We start from the raw sequence: 20567 nt of genomic DNA on the forward strand, positions 1-20567 counted from the left end.
GTGCTTTACGGCCTTCTTAAATGGAAGATTTGGGGGCTGTCCATATCGCTGGTGGCTGTGCGCGATTTGAAGACCCAAGATATGAGCTGTAACTCTGACTGCAGCCAATCGTCCAGCTCAGCCACCCAAATTCTCGCTTCAGAAGAAAAGCCATGTTAAGCGTCATTCAATGAGATCAGTCAACGGTGCGAGGCTGGATGACATGGCCCCCACCGTCAGCCTACGAAGAGCCGCTTCTCGTGCTAGCCGGTCCATCACAATCCCCGCCTTGAGGCTGAAGCGTCGATGATTACTGCATGAAATGGTGGCTTGCTGACGCCAAGAAACACGTTTCTGCGCACCTGCAGTCGTTTCTTCGGTAGTGTGTGCCCCGTTGAGAAAGACAAAAGCCAGCGAGCCGGAGCCGTTCACTTTCCTCTTGGATTTCCGCAATGAAGACATGATGAACGTCGGTAGTACTCAGACTACCTCTTCCCCATCGGGTGGGGGCTCTTTGTCTAACAGCAGGTGAGTAATTTTCCGAGCATCCCCATTATTCTTCAGACACATGAACTGATGGCTCTCAAGGACCGCTGGGATATTCGAAAGCGCCGTCACCAACTACGCCCAAGACGTCTGTGACCGGAAGAAAGACAAGGAGCTGTTGGCTGAACTCGAGTCCATCAAAAGACAAGGCCCTCTCAGTGGATCATCGTTTCTTGACTTAATCGAAAAGGAAGAAGGAAGGACCTCCGAGAGGAAATCGACGAAAATCATTCTTCGATTTGTCAAGCCCGTAGTTGATTTCTTGACAGGACATTACAATGTCATCGACACAATTATCCAGGCTGACCCAACACCAAGTGCGATCATTTGGGGGTGCTTGAAAATCGTGATCAGCGTTCGTAACTAAGTTCTGGAGATATTTTTTATATGTAGAGGCGCTAATCAAGTCCTTCAGAGCGTTGATCGGGCAGTAAAGATCCTAGAAATATTTAGGGAGCATTTCGACCGCATCAAGACACACCTTGAACTGATCGACAAATACGAAGCCCTTTTCAGGGATTCCGACTCGGTCAGAGACGTACTCTACAAGTCTTGTTTGAATGTTGTCAAATTTTGTACTCTTGTTTGGAGGGAGTGCAAAAGACCCAGTATGTAATGGATCGCGTCTCAAGACTTCGCTGCTTACGGACGTGAAGCAATTCAGTTTTGGGCAAAGGCCTTCCTCCCTTCAGCCACGAGAGACTTTGACGAAGTAATCAAGAAAGTCGACCAACACGAAAAGAGCTTCACACTACTGGGTGGAGCGAGTGATATGCTAAGCCGTCGTGTGCGCGAGAAAGAAAGGGACAAGCGTAAGCGCATTCCTACACTACATTGGCTATTACCTGACATCTCCGAAGAGAAATTGTACAAATCGGCGAGGAAATGGCTTGGAGATGGAGTCTCTGAGGGGCTTGTGGATCGGACCGAGTCTTCCCACCTTGATTTGAATCCTGTCGAAGCGTCCGACTGGATTGATCAGACGCCTGAATTTCAAGATTGGACGGCAGATACGACAGATCATCCAATCCTGTGGCTTACTGCTAAGCACGGCGCTGGAAAATCAGTGCTCTGCTCCCAATTGGTTCGGAGAATGAAGCAGATGTCTCCACCTCCAGCAGTCGCATATTTCTCCTACCGCTTCGATGAGACAGTCACCCCGATAGGAACTCTTCAGAGTATTGCCCTTCAGCTGCTCAGGCGACTTTGGAAACTCAAACAGGACATTCCTGCTCCAGTCCAAATTCTCATGGATACTCCAAGGAACGACATCAATAATATCGTCAAGATGATATGTGCCATCATCGAATCAGCCGAGTTCCCGAGAACTTACTTCTTCATTGATGGGGTCGACGAAGACTTACCTGAGCGACGGAACCGACACATTCCAGACTCCGCACTGGATCACTTGATCTCTCTGAAAGACGCTAGTCCAAAAGGCACTGTGCGGGTTTGGGTTTCCAGTCAAGACCGTGAAGGGATTCTCACGGAGGCGCAAAAGACATCCCACGTACATCTTCGTCTGAGCGATCAAAATTCGTCGGCGCTGCAGTCATTCATTGAGCGAGAACGCTCCCGGTTTGATAAGTTCGAGCTCGATCAGAACGATATGGATCAATTGACACTGAACCTCAAAGAAGCTGCTAGAGGGAATTTCCTTTGTGCTCGCTTGATGGTCGACGACGTATGCGATCTCAGGAGCCGTCGAGATGTGCGCAGATTCATGGAAACAAGTATATCGTGGAAACCAGATGATCACTATCGTCGTCTATTTACTCGCACATACCAGAGCAAGGATCGAGATATTGCTAGGTTTGTAAACTCCTTTGATATTGGACATCATTCTAACTGTGATGGCAGCAAGATTCTGTCGATTGTTTGCTTTGCTCGCCGTCGGGTCTCAGTCGCTGAGCTGAAAGACGCGCTGTGCATGATGGAAAGCTCTGGATCCAAGGAATTAGACGCCGGCCCCAACAAGAGCCTTTTGGAAAGCCTTCTCCCTCCATTCATTCTAACAACAAACACTGGCGTTGACGGTTCGCCTCTGTGCGAGTTGTTTCATGCCACAGTAAGGTCTTTTCTAAAGTCCCGACCTGATATACTGTCCGACAGCGTCTCAACGACCAAGACTGTGTCTATTGAAGAGTATCACCTGGCCGAGGTCTGTGTCCGTTATCTGTCCGACCCGAGGTTCAAGGAACCCCTGAAACGCTGTGATGGAGAGTGGACAACAGCAGACGGGGAATCCATCGAATCGGATGGTTTCTTACGTTACGCCACCAAATATTGGGAAAAACATCTTGACGCGGTGGAGCCTACGCCACACTTGCGGGACCTTGTGTCCCACTTCCTTCGTTCCAAGAATTACCAGACCCAGCTCCAGTACAAATACGTCGCAAGCCATTTCTCGGATTTCAGGGCAAACAGCCTGCCCAATGACAATGTCCTCCTCGGCAAAGTGAACCCCGGCTGGTTTGCGCCATGGAATACGGATGTTCAGGCACACCATATTCGTCAGAATTATCGCGAATTCATCCACGAATGGTCTTATCTTCTTCAGTGTGGATGCTGCGAAAATCCACATTGTATCAACCCCCAGCTGCCCGGCGAGATAGATCGGTGTTTGTTCAATGCGTTGGGCGGAGATGCTTTCATATCCCAGCTGTCGAGCAGATACAAAAGCTTCAGGCTGAGCAGCAAGGATCCGGGAATCATTCGGAGCGATCTCCAGTGTTACGATGGTTTGGCAGACTCAGGGGAGTTCGCTTACTTGTTGCAATTTGCGTAAGTTCAACCAATCGTCGCTCTACGGCTTCGGATTACAAAGAGTCCGCCCAATCACTACAAATGAATAACAACTACTTCAGATCTCGCCCTACAGAATCGTGTCTCCAGTTTGTCTGCGAGACGTGGAATCTCCAGGACACAGAACTTCCCATCCTACAAAAAAGGCAATATATTGAGGTCGGCGAGGAATCAAATTGGCAACTGCACCTCTCGGTCGAACATCAAGATTTGCGTCCCAGACGAATTCAGGAGAAGCCAATCGCATTTGAAGACGGCTGTCGTAGTCTACGCATTGGATCCTCAATTTTCGTGCAAGATAAACAGGGAAACTTCGTCCGTCAGAAACCTGGAATCCAACCAAGTGATCGCGTCCCCATTAACTTCGAGGAGTTTTCAACGCACCAAAGCATCCTAGTTATTGCAAATCGCCGCAAAGACAGCAAAGTAGGCATCAGGAGCGGCTCCAGCGGGGACCACGTTCATGATGTCCAAGACTTGTTCGAACCGACACACCAAAAGCCCATGGACAAGGGCGGTTCCAGCTGCGAAGAGAATGATCAGGATGAGACATCGTCGACCAGCTCAGAAAATAGCTGGAGCTCCGCAGACGAGAGCTGGAGCGACGCATCTACCGAGTCCACCGATGCCTTGTCCGACGAAAATTTTCTTGAATACTTCAAAGGGCACGTCGATAGTTCCCCGAACGAAGTATCTGGAGAAGAGGATACAGAAGGCACGGAGTCGGAGCCCGATAGTGGTAGCGACGCTCGATGCAATCCTTTTGCCCGCTTCCGAAAGGGCGTCCACGACGATGACTCTGACGGTGAAGAGGCATATGTCGCCCTCAATGACAGCGAGAACGATAGCGATGAAGCCATGCCTATCGGAGTCATCCATGTCATCCGCGAACTCACAAAACAGACAAGGACAGATCTTCAGGCTTCCATTCAAGTTTTTCGGATGTCGGCGTCAGGTTTGGAGCATCTCTTCCGGCTCAAACAGCCCCTTCACTTGCCGCTGTTTGACTCTCCTCCCGCCATCCACCCAAACGAGTCTTTGGTTGTGTGGCCTCTTGGACCTAGTACCATTATATTTATGGACTTTGAGAGAAAAACCTACTTCATTCGCAAGCTGAGACCTTCGAAGTCTTTCACCCGCCAAGTTTCCATCAAGTGTCATTTCTCTCACAATGGTCAGTATCTCCATATCGCCACTGTCGAAGGCCACCGGAAGCCTAAGCAACGAAAAAAGAGCAAAGGCAAGGCACAAAGCGAGAGTGACATTCGGTCTGACTTTCTACTTGTCTCCATGTTTGTCGCAACCTACCGCCTTGATCACAAAAGGCCAACTCGCAGTGCCCCAATGCAGATCCACCGGGAAAAATTCTTTCTTGGACTTGTCCACAGATTTCCAGTGCGCCGACTCCCATTAACATTGACTTGGACACCAGAGCATCTGTATGTGACTCGGAGCGCGAAGGCGGTTTATGTACAGCGCGTGAGTCTTTTCCCAGAAGGATTTGGGAGAGGCAAAATGCCGCAACTGCAGTCCGTTTCTTCCTCCACTGCAGTACAGAAGGAAGCACTACAGAAGAACCTTGCCGTCGCTGAACCACGCGACATTGTATTCCTGCCCTCCACTTCTACGGTCAGGAGCGTGCGGTTCTTTCCTGAAACTAGAGCAACGCCCGCGAAGGTGTTCATCGGCTCGGAATTGCTGAAAAATGCCAGGCCATTCACGTACTGTGACGAGTGTGGACCGGAGGACAACAAGCATGACCAAAAGGGGGAGAAGCGGGCAGTGTCAAAGCATGAGGGGGTGCAAGAACTGGAGGGTCAAGCGTCACTGCCGATAGGGGTGTACTTGAAAGAAGAGGAAGATCTCGGTGGATGGACAGCATCTATGAGTGGCATGCGGATTCTGGAGAACAGAGGGGTGGGACAGCTTGACCACAAGGCCGAAAGGTTTGACATCGATGAGTCTGATTAGGTGGTCTCCTGACGAGAGATTTGTATTGTCACGAAGACGACTTGTGTCAGTCGCGCATTGTCTGCGTATGTCGCACCTGCAGCGGCTCTCTGGTCCGTTGTTCCTATATCTCTTTGGAAACTGGAGCTCTAAATGAGTTGAGGCAGGTCAGACCAGATTTCAGTGGCAGTTTCTAAGATCAAATCGGTTTCCAAACTAGCAAGCGCAGTTTGAGAGGAGTAGTAAACAACAAATCGGCATGATCAAACAAACCTCAACCATGCACCACATACCCATCACGACATACGCGATACTTGATTGAAGTGGTCTTGATTCTCATTCTTGGCTTATCTTCTACTTCACACATCGAATGCACATCGGGCCGGGCTCTCGTTCAAAGACACTATTCATCGACCGCCATCCCACACAGCTCATTCAACGATCGATTACTGCATTGCATCCCATCGAAGTCATCCGGACTCTATTTCAGGACTTTTCTGTCGAACTGCATCCCACATTTCATTAAATACCAGATTACTAGAGAACAGTCACATTGAAGTCATTCGGACTCTCCTTTGAGACTTCTCTGTCAAACAGTGCGGCTGTGGAGAGGATATTCTTTGAATTTCCCAGCATCTAAATTTGAAACCAGTGAACGGAGAAGACCCGCAAAGAAACAAATCCTGAGAAATACCATCAGTCTTTGAGCGCTCTCAAAATGGGTGGTGCTCATCCGGAAGCAAGACGACAAACCGCTTCGTGGGCCAAATTAAATCTTGCATCTCACAGACTCTTGGAATCAGACCCTGAAAAAACAAACAAGAAAATACAGGAGGCCTGGGCATACGGGAAGAGGCTTAAAGCACGCGCCAAATTCGTGCAATCCCAATGGGCGCTCCGCGCAAAGGCTCGAGTGGACGCGGCCAGAGAGACAGGACATGACGCTAAAGTTGATGATGCATTTGCTCTCGGCGCTGAATGCAGCAACCATGTTCTCACCGCTGAGGAGCACGCGAAAGAGACCGAAGAAGGATACAATAGGCTTTGCGAGCGCCATAAGGACATCTCAGATCAGCTGCGGAATGGTCTCGAGAAGCCAGATTAACAACTGCGTTCCAGAAAAGACTATGCAGGAGTATTTTAGGGAGACGCACGAGGAGACTCCTTACATAGTAGCCTCCACCCGAGTAATTCAATTCATCTTCACTGCGGATTCTTCAAGAGCGCCCAGGCAATCGACTCCTCGCGCTAAGGAAATGTCATGGGGTTTTGCCCAACAAAAGTGGCTACCGCAGTGGTCGGAGTGTTTTGTCGATAAGAAAGGTAGACGGTCTGTCATTCTTTTTGGCAACATGGACCTGTGCCGACTCTACACCCTTGGGCAAGGATCAGCAAACCTATCCAGGGATGTATATAAGAAGAAATCCTTTGTAGGTGGTTCAATGTCCCTAATGGTGCCTGACCATTTTCAACAGTAGCAACCCAGTTTATGGTAATGTTCGTCCAACGGTACCGGGTATACTCACTTCGGGGAGTCCAAAGTATTATTCTGTTGGGGGCGCAACGCCCAAAGCAAGTACAAAGACAGATGTGTTTCCTCTGAGTCGAGATACGACGACACTCCCAAACTCTCACTTGCCACAAATCTCTTCTCTGGCCATCTCCCTTACCAACAGACCACCTCTACAAGCCCCGTCGCGCGTCCATTCTCCGCTACGTACGCCCACTTCGCTTCAAATAATTTACAGACGTTTATCAAGATGTCTTCTCCGGTGCGTTCTCGTCTCGTTTAGTTCCTGCAAAGATAAGACTAACTAATAATATCAAGGCCAATCAAGACTATTTCGACGATCGCGCCGTCGAAATCATCCTTCACCAACTCCTTCAGCAATCACTCCATGTCAAATATCTAGAGAGGAGAATAGTCGAAAAGACTTCCATTTGCGAGGATAAAAGGAATCGCTCCATTCGCCTCAGAAACGTGGTTGGGGCTAGGCTGGAGGCGTGGCGTTCTCGAACCCACGAGCAGATTCAAGCAGCCAAGGACACCAGAGACGACGGAGATGTGGCCAAGGCCGTCGGAATTTTCACCATGGGCGGCGACTGGGTCGTCCGTGCAAACGACGAGTATAAATTGGCCAAGTGGGAGCATAGACGGGCAATAAGAGAGCTGGTGGCCACGCACAAGAAACTTGGAGAAGCTAAGGATATGTTTGAGGAGACCAAGGCTCTAGGCATGCGGATGGCCATAGAAATGGGATTTGATGACGAGACGCGTCGATTTCTAGACATATGGTTTTGAGAGCAGTGTTGGGTACGACGGATGAGAACTCTGGCAAATTGTCTTCCGCAAGGACTTTTCGCCCACGAGTGACCAGGACGATCCTTCATCTTTTATGGACCAGAGGGGCTGAGCGTTCGGGCGACATCCGCCAAAGACGAAGGTTGGGACAGGGAGGAACAAGGTTCAGGATAGTTTTCAGTTCCTAGCTTGAAAGAAGGAAACAAATTGTTTCGGTCTGGAATGTAGTCGGTCCCAAAGAAAATGACAGAAGAATTGCTCACTTCATTCAAGCGCCATCTTGACGCTCAGCTCGATTTTTACAAAAAATGGATCAGGCCCCACGGTCTTATGGCTTTCCAAACCATCTCTATTACCCAACAACGTAACACCAAGAATAGTTGCACTTCCAAGTCTGGCTCCGTCACCAACACAGCGCTTTCGTCCCCCAACAAACAACACGCGCAATCTTCACGTTCTTGAATTCCGCGCGGTTCACCACTGCACCGCCTCCCGCTACCAAAACCCAAATGTACGAAGTATAAAGGCCTCAACTCTCATCCGTATCCGATCTTTCCTTAACACCCCTCCTGCTGTTCAACTGTTCCCCGGCTTCCGACACGATTGTCAGACTGAGTAATCCACGCGACCAAGTCGGAATAAATCCTCAGGCATTGGAGGTTTGTCACATTCCGTGTTTTGGAGACGAGACTAATGGCAGACAGAACTCGCAGAACCAGTCCTCCGAGCCTGCTCCGCCTGCCCGCGGCGCCGACCTCGCGATCCACCTCATTAGGGACGAACTCATCGGTGCCGCGTTGCGTTTCTCTTCCAAACGCGAGTTAGAGATGTTTCGTCCCGCGCAAAAGAGGTATTTGGATGCAGGCAAGTTATAGTTGAGCGAAGAACGCACAAACGATGCCGTGAGGATTTACGTGGAGGCAAAGGGGGAACTGGAAGCGCTCGACAGGGAAACAAGAGATTTCGATCGGGAATGTCAGGGGGCGGTCGACAAAGTCTTATTCCTGGTGGAGATCTTCGAGAGGACGTGCGTACAGCCTCTCGGCCTGTTTGGAATTGTACACAAGCTGTTCGAAGCGAACTAGAGGACAAACTTCGAAGTCGAGAACGGTCGGGCTGGGGGAACAGGTCGCAGGAATTTCTTTCATCTCGCTGGGAATCGGACGGTTGAGAGTGGTTGAGAAATCCATCTTCTGGGGCCCAGAAAGCTGAAACTTTTGGGAAAACCGAATAAGGACTGGACGTCGTGACCGGTCGATCGCCTCATTCAACACTTGCTAGTACCTTGAAAAGCTTCCGTCAAATCTAAGCCTACGAAGACTCACAGTACGTGTCTGTCACCCTCTGCGTCGATTCGCATTGAATAAACGGGCGGGGAAGGAGGTCGTCGATGGCTGGAGGCACTTGCCCAATGGGGCGGAGGAGGAACGGCTCGATGTTGACTTGTCTCTGTGTTACCTTGAGAGACTACCCCCATCAGCTCCGAGTCATCATACTCTGCAAAACTCACAATCGCAATCGAAGTTATCGCTGTCTGCAACTATCATCTCGCAGTGTGCCTCCTGAAATGTCAGTCGAAAACGTTCAACGGGACCAACGCAGAGACTGACACGCACCAGTTTAAAGCATTGAGCTTCACTTTCACATCTTGACTAGGCGCGTCCGTTGTAAACCAAAAGACATTAACATGTCCGACTACATCGGAAGGTCGGTACTAGACTGGTGTCCACGAAACCAGGACAATCATTGGCCAGCCATGGACACGTTCACAAGCGACCCCTCTTTTGCAGACCAGACTCCTGTCATCTAGGAGTACAGCGACACGGAGTCGATCGACGAACTAATCCTGCATCGTAACCCAAAAGCCAGCAAGAATCGCTCACGTAACGACCGAGAGAGACCCCCGGAACAGACCCAGCAGGCGGGAGCGAATGAAGACGGAAGGGAAAGAGACAAATCCAGAGCGCCTCGGCCGCTCAACCCCGAAGCCCCACGTTTCCCGACTCCTCCAAATTTCAGGAAAGCTCCTCGACACCCGCCAGGCCTACCAAGGAGACCTGAAATATACCATCCGAAAGTGCCAAGTCCCATGAGCAATCCCGGGACGAGGCTCCGAACGCCCGGTCCGAGCATCTCTCCAACACGCCGGTTCGCGATGACGAATCGGAGCTCTTGCACTCAGCCCCAAGTCCCGAAGGCCGATCTGTCGCAGCGAATAAGCGAAAAGAAGAGCTGAAGTATTGGGTTCGCTGGTGTGACGAGCACGCGAACGCCGCCGAGGAGAAAATCAAGGAGTACACTTCAGCAATCAACGCTGCCCGTGAGAAGTTTGGGGGAGTCAACTGGGAGGAGATGTCCGAAAAAGGCTTGGAACTGCGGTTGGATCAGCCGGGCTTTCGTGACCAGTGCCAGTTGAGACAGGGTTTGCAGGAGTACGAGGAGGAAAGAGTTTGGCTAGGTCAGGCGAAAGGTCGTCTTTGTTCGGAGCTTGATAAGGCGCTCATTGAAGACTGGGAGGCAAGACGTGAGATGGAGCCAACGCCCAAGCTTTAGAAATTACCAGAGTGCGGTAGTAAATGGAAGCATGGGAGAAATGGCAGTCTGTCGAAAACAACAGTAGTGAGAAGGAAACAAGGACATGTCGTCCAAATAACCTCGAACGCACAGACCACGTCACCCAGCCAGGGTCCCCGCAATGACCACCTGGATTTTTCCTCTTGCAGCCCTCGACTCCCTTCTTTTCCTTGACTTGCACATGCCAGCCGGCACTCAGCCCAGCCCAATCCACCCCGCTCGCACACCAACACTGCCAATCTCGCCCACTCGACTGGCCTGCTAACACCACACCCATCTACGCCTCCAACGACAACCCCACTTTCGTTCTCGTGCCGCCAACACGCCCACCACCATGTCGACCGACCTGTCCGCCGCGGCCGCTGACCTCGGCATTGAGCTTCCACGCGAAGGAGTGGCAGCAGCAGTAGTAGCAGAAAGAGGCACCGCGCCCACGACGACGGCAGCTGTCGACGACGAAACGCTGGCCACGCAGTCGCTGCTGCTGGCGTCCTCTCACCACGACGTCGCCGCGCTGCGCGACATGCTGCGCACGACGCCGGCCAACGTGGCGGACCCTGAGACGGGCTTGACGCCGCTGCACGCCGCGCTGCTCGCGTTCGAAGACGAGGACGCGAACGAGGCCAACGAGCAGCCGCAGCCTGACAAGGCGGAGTTGGATAAGGCGGCTGAGACGGTCAAGCTGCTGCTGGCGCATGGCGCTGTGTGGAATGATTTGGATGGGCGCGGTGAGACGCCTGGATGTGTGGCTGCGCGCTTGGGGCTCACAGAGTGCTACGGACTCATTGTGGATGCGGGCGTGCGCGCGGAGCTGCTGCTCGCGCGGTTGGATGAGTATCAGGTGCTCAGCGGCGGCGGGGACGAAGAGTCGGAGGACGAGGACATGGTCGACGGCGATGCAAACGGGGTCGAGGTGCTGGAAGAGGAGGGATTCGAAGTGGTGCCCGATGCAGGCGAGGAGCTGAGCGCATCTGGCGTCGTGGTCGAGGGCAACGGAGACGCAGCAGAACTGGAGGCATCGGGCGTGGTGGTGCCGCAAAATGATGATGAAGTGGAGAACAAGGACGTCAAGAGCGATGCGTACCTGGCGTCTGACCTGACTTTTACCGCCGACCGCCTGCTCGACGCCGACCACAACGGCGTCATGATGGCGTGGGAGACGTCGCTGATGCGGCGCAGTGCCGAGCTGCTGGCGCCCAAGGCGGGCCTGCGCGTCCTCAACGTTGGCCACGGCATGGGCATCGTCGACGGCATCTTCCAGGAGAAGCAGCCCGCCGCGCACCACATCATCGAGGCGCATCCGGCCGTCGTGCAGCGCATGCGGGAGCAGGGCTGGGACAAGAAGCCCGGCGTTGTCATCCACGAGGGCCGCTGGCAGAACGTCGTGCCCAAGCTCGTCGAGCAAAACAGTGCTTTCGATGCCATCTACTTTGACACGTTTGCCGAAGAGTACAGCGCGCTGCGCGAGTTCTTCAGCGAGTACGTCATTGGGCTGCTGGAACCCGAGGGTCGCTTCGGCTTCTTCAATGGCCTGGGCGCCGACAGAAAGGTGTGCTACGACGTCTACACAAAGGTACGTTGGTTTCGCATTAAATCTACCTATAATTTTTGAAGTATAAACGCTAATTTAGGAAAATTAGATTGTCGAAATGGACCTCTTCGAAGCCGGCTTCGACACTGAATGGGAAGAAATTCCGATCCCCGACCTGGATGCCAATGGAGAATGGGAAGGCGTGCGGCGCAAGTACTGGGTGCTGGACACGTACAGACTGCCGACGTGCAAGTTTATTGCATGATTGCGCCGCGTGATTGTCGTGGCAAATTCGTAAATCGTAAGTCGTGAGTCGAGACTGTTTACCACTCGTCAATCAGCTCGTTGCTCGGCACGGCCTCCTCATCGAGCAGCTTCTTTGCGCTATCCTCTATCACGGGCAGCTGCTTCAGGCCCTTGTCGCGCATCTGCTTTGGCACCACATCGGGATTGAGCAAGCCAGCCTGCACCAGGACGCTCGCCTGGTCCCAGTAGACCTTTTCGCTTTCGACCTTGCTGCCCTTGATGCAGACGATGCTGACCATGGCAATGTCGATCCTCTTGTTGGTCGGGGGCACGCCGGGCAGGATCCACGGCACGTCATGGGTGTGGCGGAAGCTGACGACCATTTCGTCTACGACGCGGTCGACGCCAGCGGTGCGCGAGATGAGGCGGATGTTGAACGACGGCGGCAGGCCCGGGTGGAAAAAGTCGCGGTAGAAGCGCATCAACTGCCCACGGCCGATGCCGCCGGTCCCCGTCGGCACGTGGTTCAGGTACGGCTGCGGCAACATGGTAGCCATGGTCTTTTCGGGGTTTTTGGCGGAGAATTTGTCTGCGGACTTTGTTAGCGCACTACCAAAAAGTTTTTCTCCTGTCCACTTGTACAGCATATAGTGGAGATGAAAATGAAAATGGAATGGCTTGTCGTACATTGCAAATGCTCCTCCCACACGGTCTCCAGATCGACGCTCATGTTGAGCCCGCGCCGCACGGTGCCCAGCGTGCGCGTCCACGCCAACCCAGCGCTCACGGGCTCAAACTCGTCGAGGTCTGCCTCCGCAAAGCCCGCCGTCGTCCCGCGGTACCAATAGCTCTTGAGCGTGCACCCGCCCAACTGCTGAGCGCCGGCCACATGCAGCACCATGTGCAGCTGAGTGGGATACTTGTAGTTCGGAGAGGGCAGCGCATCGGGGTAGTAGGTAATCATGGCGCAGAGGCGCGGCATGGGCTTCATGGCCAACTGCAGGGCAACGGTGGCGGCGGCGCCGTAGGCGACGATGGCATAATGCTCGCCCAGCTCGAGGGCGTCGGGGATGGCGCGGATCGTGTCGATGAAGTGCTGCCGGTTCGGCGCGAGTCCGTGGTAGTGCACGCTGAAGCCCTCGGTGCGCAGCGTGTGCAGCGTCATCGGATCGAAGTCGGGGTCTTCGCCCAGCACGTGGACTTGCGGGGGCCGCTTGCTGAAGCTGAGGAAGCCGGCGGTTGGACCGTGGCCGTTGGTGAGCGAGCCCATGGTGCTGAGAGGGGGAGTGGTGGTGGGTTGGTTGTGGTTGTTGGAGGATGAGAGGGAGGGGTTGTCGACGTGGGTGTGTCTGCTAGGTGCAGTAAAAGCGGGAGGTGGGACTATATAGCTGGTGGGACGGCGCGTGTGGGATTTATTTCGTGGACAGCGGAACGAGGCACACGGCCTTGCTGGCTGGCGGCAATGAATCAATGAATCAATGAATCAATCGGGGTGAGGGGGGAGAGGAGGGAGGGTGCCTGGTTTTGAGACCTCAAGCAACTTGGGAGCGACTCGAGATCACGAAGCGGTGACGTCAGCCCTCGCTGCGCCTGACAGCATTCCAGGGCAACCTCAGGCAGTTCCCCCGTTCCAACACCAACCAACCTCGACTCGACTCCTCCCGTCCCGTCAGCCACCGGACACACCCGACCTCAGGAACACCAGCCACACAGTCTCCGTGCGCCATGCGACGACGGGACGGCAAGCGCCGGCGCACGCGCGAGGATTCCCGGCCACGCTTCCTTCAACCCTTTCCGCATTGGGTTGGGTCTCGTCGCTGCTGGCTGGCCATGTGGGTTAAGGTACACCTCCAGTGCTTTTTTGGCTTTCCCGCGCCAAGGCCGTCTAGAGTTTGATTCGGCCTCAGTCTGCGACCCGATCTGTCGCCTGTGCCAATGACTTTCAGTCTCTTCGACACCGGCGAGACTGCTCTGTGGAGCGTCTGCGAGCAGCAGCAGCAGCAGCAGCAGCAGCAGCAGCAGCAGTAGCAGCAGTAGCAGAGCGATTGCAATCACCAACATCATGAATCGACCCGACGCGCCGGGTCCGCAGTCCAATGGCCTCTACACGCACCCCAACACCCACGTCCGCATCGACTCCGGCGAGCCCGCCGCCTCGTCGTGGCTCAATGGCCAGGGCGCCCTCGTCTTTGGCGGCGCAACAGGTGCTGGTGCCGCCGTTGTGAAAGCGCTGGCTGAGGCTGGGTATGTCGTGCTCTTTGCAATGAGTCGGGTATTGTTTGCGCTGACGACGTGGTAGAGCGTATGTTACCATTGCTGACAGTGCGGCGAATGAGGGACAGCGCTTGATGCTCGAGTGCGTTGGGAGGAATCTACGGTAAGATTTCTCTTTTTTCAAAGGATTTGTGATGCAACGACAATTTTTTTCTCGTCTTTCATTCCATTTCCCAGAGCTGTGGACGAATCCGTTTGGGAGTCTCATACGGCTCACATCTATTTCCTTCTCCTTGAGGGGATTCACTACCATCTGTCTTCTTTCTCGTTGTTAATCATTCCGATATTTCTGTCACTTCGTCCGCATCATTCACGCATTTACTGCGCGCAAAGCTCAGCAACGTCCCAAGCCCTGTCTTCTCGAGTACTAAAGACCACGTTGGGCTGAACACAAGCAGCGTCCAATACATGTTCACCAATCTTCCCGTCTTCCGCTCACAAGCCGAAGCCATCCACCACGCCGCCATCTTCAGCCCAACGGCCACAGTCTCTGTTGTCGTCTGCTCGGCCGTTCCGCCTCCTAGCACACCTCAGAGCCCCCATCTCTCACTGCTCTCCTGGCTGCGCACGACGACTACCGACTCCGTGTTTCCAAACCCGATTCCCGCTCCTCCCACGACGCCGCTCAATCGCGCCGTAACGGCAACCTACAACGCCATCCACCATGCCCTGCACCACTTCCGACAATCTCCGCCTTTGATTCCTCTGCAGCAGCAGCAGCAAAGAAATTACGGTTCAAATGGCCACCAACTCGATCAATCGTTTCATCACAACGCGGCCAGCACGTCACCCAAATCCGCGTCTTCCTCCCAACGCAGCCACGTTGGAAACCTCTCACCCACGTCGTTCAAAACGGCCGGCACGAGCACCAGCACGAGCGCGCCGCCTTCCCACGCTCCCCCCCCTCCTCCTCCTCCTCCTCCACCAACTCTCCAACTTGACCCGAGTACTGCGCTGCACGCGCACCCGGTGCGCCGCAGCGAAAACGGCGAGACGAGCACCAGTCCAACGGTGCCGACAGTCCCAGGAGTACTCACACTGCCAGCGCTGCCCTCACCCGTCGTGTCCCCAGGAGGAGCAGCAGGGGCAGAAGAAGAGCTCACGGAATTACCACTGCCACTGCCGTCACCGTCGTCGCTCGTCGGAGGGCTAGACGAATCGCTACACACGCTACCGCTCATGGCTTCGCTGCCGCCAAACGAGCGCAAGCACCTCGTTGTGCTGGCGCCAGAAGCGTATCTGCCGCCTTCGCCGTCCGATGAACTCTCCCACGGCGGCAATAACGACGACTCCGACTCCCCGTCTGTGTACGATGGCTCTGACAGATCGACCGTCGACGGACGGACCCGCAAATGGCACCATCGCAGCAGCAACAACAAGCTGCCGCCGCACCAGCTAGCTGAACGAGCGGCCGCGGCCGGGCTGCGCGCGCTCATCGACGCGCTGACAGAGCTGTGCGAGACAGACGCCGTCGGGCCGGGCATCAGCATCGGCTGCGTGGGATGGGGCGAAGAAGGGCTCGCGGCGCTGGAGAAGAACGGGGACAACGTCGATGACGAGGACGCGCTGCTGGCCAACGTGGTGGACAGGCGCTGCGTCCGCGGTGTCATGCGACTGCTCTGCGGAACCGAGAGGAGCGCCACAGACGCGACAGCAGCAGCAACAGCCATGGGCGACGTCGACGCAAGTGGCCTCCCCCTTTCCCGCGACGCGGCCGGTGTCTTCCTCAACCCCCTGACCACCAACTTGAACCCCCTCAACCCCAACACAACCGACATCCTAATAACGCAAGACCCCACGCACCTCGCCAGTCCAACCCTACTCTCCGCATCCTCGATCACCGACGTCGAAGCCGACGCCGACGACGAGGCATCCGGCGACTTCGACGCCACCGTGGACTATGATGAGGCTGATTCGTCTTCGACGACTAGCACCGATCTTATTCTGGCGGCGCGGAGTGTGGCGCCGTCGGCGCTGGATCGGCCGGTTCCTGCGGCCGCGACGGCGGGGGGACGCGGGAGTAAGCCTGCGCCTGCGTTGGGGCTGGTGAGGGAGGAGCGGGAGGGCGAGGGGGAGGATGAGGAGGGGATTAATGCGTTGCCGCCGATTGGGGATGGGAAAGGGGACGCAGATGAGCGCGTGGCAAAGCTTAGGGACGGGGTCGGGGATCTCGGCGGTGTGGCAGCAGATACGACGACGACGACGCCGACTCCGCAGACGCGCGAAGAGCGCCACAACGAAGACGCCGCAGCGACGAAGGATAAAGAGAAAATCGACACATTCACCACTCCTCCTGCTCCAGCTGTTCCCGCTGCCCAACACCCCGCCGCCACAGTAATCCCAAAACGTCAAGAAAAGCAAAAAGACACCATCTCCCTCTCCGACGCCGACACGACCAAACCGCTTCCCCCGCTGCCCACGACCGCAACGCCGCCGCCATCGCGCGCCGACGATCTGACTGCGGAAACGGAGATGGGAAGGGATGCGGATGCAGACGCGGCGGCGCTGACTCACGGCGTCGTGGTGGTGGTGGCGGGGGATGAGGAGGATGAGGGAGGTCAGAAGAAGGAGCAGGGGATTATGGAAGAAGGGAAGGGGAAGTGGAAAGGGGATGAGGAAAAGAAGGGGGAGAATGGGGCGGATGAGGAGGTAGAGGAGGTGGGCGAAGGAGGCGGTGCTGGTGGGGCTGGTGGGAACAAGAATGGGAATGGAGATGATGATGGGATTGTTGGCGCTGATCGTGACGGGGACGAGGCAGGTCGCGATGGCGATGGCGATGGCGATGGCGATGGCGATGGCGCTGGTCATGTGTCAGAGGAGTCGGAGACGTTTTGATTTAGGTGGGCTGACTGACGGTGGATGGATTGGATTTGGATTGCAGTGTATAGGCATTGAGAAGAGGACAAGGAAAAGTGAGTTGAAAAGGACAGGAGAGTAACAAAAGGGTTGGATTGGATTTAGGGAATGCGGTGTTGTTTGATGAGAGCTTGTTTCTGTGGACGAGTAGGCGACACGCGTGTATCGAACTTCAGAGATCTCAGGTCTGTATGTACGGCGACTATGTAGCCAAGGAAGCGGGGAAAGAGCACTCAGGTAAAATTGTAAGCTCCGATGACTTTGCAGATCAAGTGATTCGTCTATGGTACACATGATGGATTTCCGCTAAATCTCAAAGTTCAATCCACGCTGCCTACCTATCTCCCCTCTCGCGCACAATAGCCCTGGCACGCTGCCTCTCGCCCCTCTCCAGCACCCAAGGCACACCGCCAGCCTCAGCAACGCCCTGCTCAGCCTCATTCTCACACTCATCCCACTCTTCCTCCTCCATCCCGACAACCAGCACCAACTGCTTACACCTAGCAAACGCCTCACGAAGACCGTACCCGGCGCCCGCATTGCCGACGGCGACTGCAGCGGCAACGACGGCTTCGACATCGCGCTCCAGACGCGCCGCGCCCAGCGCGTTGACGCGGCCGTACAGGCCCCAGATGCGCTTCTCGAGGGCGCGCGCGAGGTAATTTAGCGACGAGCCGAGGAGCAGGTCGAAGTTGTGCGGCGTGAGGATGCGGCGCAGCGGGCGCATGAGGGCGTTCCAGCTGCGCGTGAAGCGAGCGCGGACGGCGTCGTCGGACAGGTTGACCAGGTCGGGTTCGCCGGGCGGCGGGGTCGACGAAGACGCGGCCGAGAACGAGTGCGTGAAGGACGAGGCGGTTGAGGCAGCTGGGAGAGTTGTTGGGTCGGCGGCTGCGGCCTCGTCTGCGCGTTGTGAGAGTAAAGCCATGTCGGCGGCTGAGAGCGCGTAGTCGATGTCGCGGAAGGCGTCGGCGAGCAGCGGCCGCAGGCGTGGCTTGGTGATTTGGTGAAAAGCGACGCTGATGCCGTCGCTGAGCAGCTCGTGCGTTTTGGACGTGATGGACGCTGTTGTTGTGGCGAGCAGCGTCGAGAGGTGTGTGGCGTCTTGGGCAAAGGGGAAAAGATCGTGGAGAGGCGTGTGAGGCGTGTTGGATGGCGAGCTGGCGGTGGGAGACGTTGTCGTGATGTGCGACGACACGATGCGTTTGATGTAGTCGCTTGCCACGTCCAGGTTGTTGAGCAGCACCAGAAACGCAATAATCTTGTCTTCGGGCGGCATTCCTCCTTGGATAGCGGCCTTGGGGTACACATCGTCGCGCAGCTTGCGTTGAATCATGCCGACAAAGTCGGATCCTAGTACTCGTCCGATAGTTGGCACCACGCTGGATACAACCCCCTTTTGAGACGTCGACAAAGCCCGCTGCAGCACTTGGTTGACAATGTACATGACGTCGTCGACGGCTGAAGTGACAAACGGTGGGCTGGATCCAATAGGTTTGTTTGGATTGAGAGACAGATCACTGGGAAACTCGTCGAGCTGAAACGCCTTTTCGACAGAACGCCGAAAGAAAAAGGTGGTCATGACGTTGAATGGCTCGAGAAGCGTTCCGTGTACTTTTTTTGCGAGATTGCTCGACGCCAAAAATTCAGGCATAGTCAGGGCAGGCTCGCGTCCGCCGTTGAGGTCGTCTGAATCAGGGGGCTGCGGCGGACTTAGTTGGACACTTATAATAAATGTAGTCGAAACTTACGGCAGTCTTTGTTGCGAGGAATCTAGTGTACAGAGACCAGCGGCCCAGCATCACGGCCGTCTCGCTCAGAAGCCCGTCCACCTCCTTCATGTCCACGCCCTCGTCCTCGGTCGACATCCTTTCCCGCTGTGCCGGCGATGCCGACCGCGGCGTGCCCCCAACAGGCGCCGGCAGGAAGCTCTGCACCAGGAATGAAAAGGCGTACGACTTGATGTCGGTCAACTTTCTATCAATGTTGCGCTCGTCCCGCCAGGTGTCGAGGATAATGCCACCCTGAACGTCTGCTTCCATCTGCAGCCGCTCAATCACCTTGCCCATCATTCCAACTCCGTAATGTCGTTCTACTAGAGGCTCGTGGCCATCGACGATTTGCGCAATGTGCTCAAACAGCTTGGTCAAGGCATTGGCGTAGAAGAATCCGTCGCGAGAGCCAGATGCGGTGTTGAGGTTTGCCCGAGCTCTTGAAGACACGCCATGGCACACGTATCGCCCGTAGGCATCGAGTCCGACGTCAGACCTGCCAATCAAGGGGAACAATTTGAAGAAGCGAGTCACGCCCGTGCCGTCACCATCTCTGGCAGCCTTTTCGAATTCACGTAAGAATAGCCCACACAGTGACTCTGCCGCATTGTCCAGCGTCACCCGCGGCGGATCCGGAACCTCGGCCGTTGGCACGGTTTCCTCGGCGAAACTGCCATTGACGACGTCGGCAGGAATCTTGGAGGCGCGATTGAGATAGCTGGCGGCCGTCTCCCAGTCCTGCGGAGCTCCCATTGAGCCATTTACACCCAACACGCAGGCCTTGAGCTCGGCAACCTGCTCGACGACGTCCAAAGTGGCTCTGACATTGGCCTGCTCATTGTCCAGCTTTTTTACAGCGCTAGATATGCGGTTGGCGGTCGAGGCGGCGTCGGACAGCATGCCATTGCTGATGGAGCGCGTGTTGACAGCCTGCGAACCGAGGTGGGCGCGCAGCAGGTCGAGACGGCCCAATTCGCGCGAGAGGTCTTGCTGCGAGGCAATGAGGTCGTTTAGACGGGCGGTGACGGCGGCATCTTGGCGGTTGAGGTGCTGCAGAGTGGCATGGATTTCGGCTACCGAGGTGGCCTGGAAAATGTCATGGTGGTGGTAATGGTCGTGATCGTGGGCGTCGAGGGCGGGGAGAGGGTGGTGGGCCATTGGCATTGGCGGCGGGAGGCGAGGCGACGTGGAGGATGACGGTCAGGTTGCTAGGGCGAGAGTGGAGGGTGACGATGGCCGGGGGCACTGCAGTGCCTGGCGCAAGGGACCCCCGAGCGATGTCATAGGCACTGAGGTGTTGACCCGGAACACCACCAGTATTCCCCTGCTTTACCTATACTCCACACCCATCCCTAAGGCTGTCCAGCTCCCTTTCCCTGCGCCGCCGCTCCTCATTCGCTTGCTCCAAGTCCAGACCTTGGTACAAAATTCCAACCCAAGCCCCGCCCACTCACAGCCGCCTCAACCTCGTATCCTCGCGACTCTCCACGCAAGCGCCCGCCCAGCCTCTCCCCATAAACTAAACACGCGCCTACGCACCCCGTCTCCTGAACATTTTGTCCCCCTTCGAAAACCCACTGTCGCACTACCAAAATTGCCCGCCTGGACTCTTCGCCTCGAAACTGCGACTCTGCGGCCCGCTCCAGCCTCCCTCCGCAAACACGTCCCGCTGCTGAAACACCAGGCACGATCCCGTCTGATGCCGCCGCCACGCCTGTAGATAAGACGTCCATTC

At 55.4% G+C, this 20567-nt stretch overlaps 9 protein-coding genes across 9 annotated transcripts; 5 read left to right on the top strand and 4 right to left on the bottom strand.

Moving 5' to 3' along the window:
- Positions 1–439: 439 nt before the first annotated feature.
- Positions 440–5301, top strand: IWZ02DRAFT_437396 (uncharacterized protein; the record flags this gene model as incomplete). Its single annotated transcript, XM_066766622.1, has 5 exons — positions 440–507; positions 568–880; positions 941–1133; positions 1158–3309; positions 3393–5301. 5 exons carry the CDS (start codon positions 440–442, stop codon positions 5299–5301), a joined length of 4635 nt encoding a protein of 1544 aa, XP_066617907.1.
- A 565-nt stretch (positions 5302–5866) lies between these two features.
- IWZ02DRAFT_146022 (uncharacterized protein) lies at positions 5867–6996 on the top strand. The gene has a single exon (XM_066761838.1). The coding sequence runs from the start codon at positions 6219–6221 to the stop codon at positions 6756–6758; it is 540 nt and encodes a 179-aa protein (XP_066617908.1). The 5' UTR covers positions 5867–6218; the 3' UTR covers positions 6759–6996.
- A 1022-nt stretch (positions 6997–8018) lies between these two features.
- Positions 8019–9287, bottom strand: IWZ02DRAFT_145920 (uncharacterized protein). Its single transcript, XM_066761837.1, has 4 exons — positions 9199–9287; positions 9093–9141; positions 8908–9024; positions 8019–8844 (listed from the first exon to the last, which is right to left on the bottom strand). Exons 2-4 carry the CDS (start codon positions 9127–9129, stop codon positions 8366–8368), a joined length of 633 nt encoding a protein of 210 aa, XP_066617909.1. The 5' UTR covers positions 9130–9141; positions 9199–9287; the 3' UTR covers positions 8019–8365.
- IWZ02DRAFT_437399 (uncharacterized protein) lies at positions 9270–10135 on the top strand (the record flags this gene model as incomplete). The annotated part of the gene is made up of 3 exons (XM_066766623.1): positions 9270–9289; positions 9401–9730; positions 9772–10135. 3 exons carry the CDS (start codon positions 9270–9272, stop codon positions 10133–10135), a joined length of 714 nt encoding a protein of 237 aa, XP_066617910.1.
- Positions 10136–10490: 355 nt separating this feature from the next.
- On the top strand, positions 10491–11952 carry IWZ02DRAFT_386641 (arginine N-methyltransferase-like protein; the record flags this gene model as incomplete). Its single annotated transcript, XM_066765482.1, has 3 exons — positions 10491–11093; positions 11220–11729; positions 11797–11952. The coding sequence occupies 3 exons, from the start codon at positions 10491–10493 to the stop codon at positions 11950–11952; spliced, it is 1269 nt and encodes a 422-aa protein (XP_066617911.1).
- A 58-nt stretch (positions 11953–12010) lies between these two features.
- On the bottom strand, positions 12011–13203 carry IWZ02DRAFT_494838 (carboxymethylenebutenolidase; the record flags this gene model as incomplete). The annotated part of the gene is made up of 2 exons (XM_066770075.1): positions 12011–12522; positions 12621–13203. 2 exons carry the CDS (start codon positions 13201–13203, stop codon positions 12011–12013), a joined length of 1095 nt encoding a protein of 364 aa, XP_066617912.1.
- Positions 13204–13546: 343 nt separating this feature from the next.
- On the top strand, positions 13547–17042 carry IWZ02DRAFT_485664 (uncharacterized protein; the record flags this gene model as incomplete). The annotated part of the gene is made up of 3 exons (XM_066769230.1): positions 13547–14177; positions 14233–14310; positions 14606–17042. The coding sequence occupies exons 1-3, from the start codon at positions 13996–13998 to the stop codon at positions 17040–17042; spliced, it is 2697 nt and encodes an 898-aa protein (XP_066617913.1). The 5' UTR covers positions 13547–13995.
- Positions 13626–13994, bottom strand: IWZ02DRAFT_437402 (uncharacterized protein; the record flags this gene model as incomplete). Its single annotated transcript, XM_066766624.1, has 1 exon — positions 13626–13994. The coding sequence occupies one exon, from the start codon at positions 13992–13994 to the stop codon at positions 13626–13628; it is 369 nt and encodes a 122-aa protein (XP_066617914.1).
- A 290-nt stretch (positions 17043–17332) lies between the features above and the next one.
- On the bottom strand, positions 17333–20037 carry IWZ02DRAFT_464682 (COG4 transport protein-domain-containing protein; the record flags this gene model as incomplete). The annotated part of the gene is made up of 2 exons (XM_066768409.1): positions 18812–20037; positions 17333–18762 (listed from the first exon to the last, which is right to left on the bottom strand). Coding segments are annotated over exons 1-2 (2546 nt in total), but the record flags the coding sequence as incomplete, so codon positions are not given.
- Between the last annotated feature and the right edge of the window lie 530 nt (positions 20038–20567).

Source organism: Phyllosticta citriasiana, assembly GCF_038021145.1.
Source record: "Phyllosticta citriasiana strain CBS 120426 chromosome Unknown IWZ02scaffold_20, whole genome shotgun sequence".
NCBI lineage: Eukaryota > Fungi > Ascomycota > Dothideomycetes > Botryosphaeriales > Phyllostictaceae > Phyllosticta > Phyllosticta citriasiana.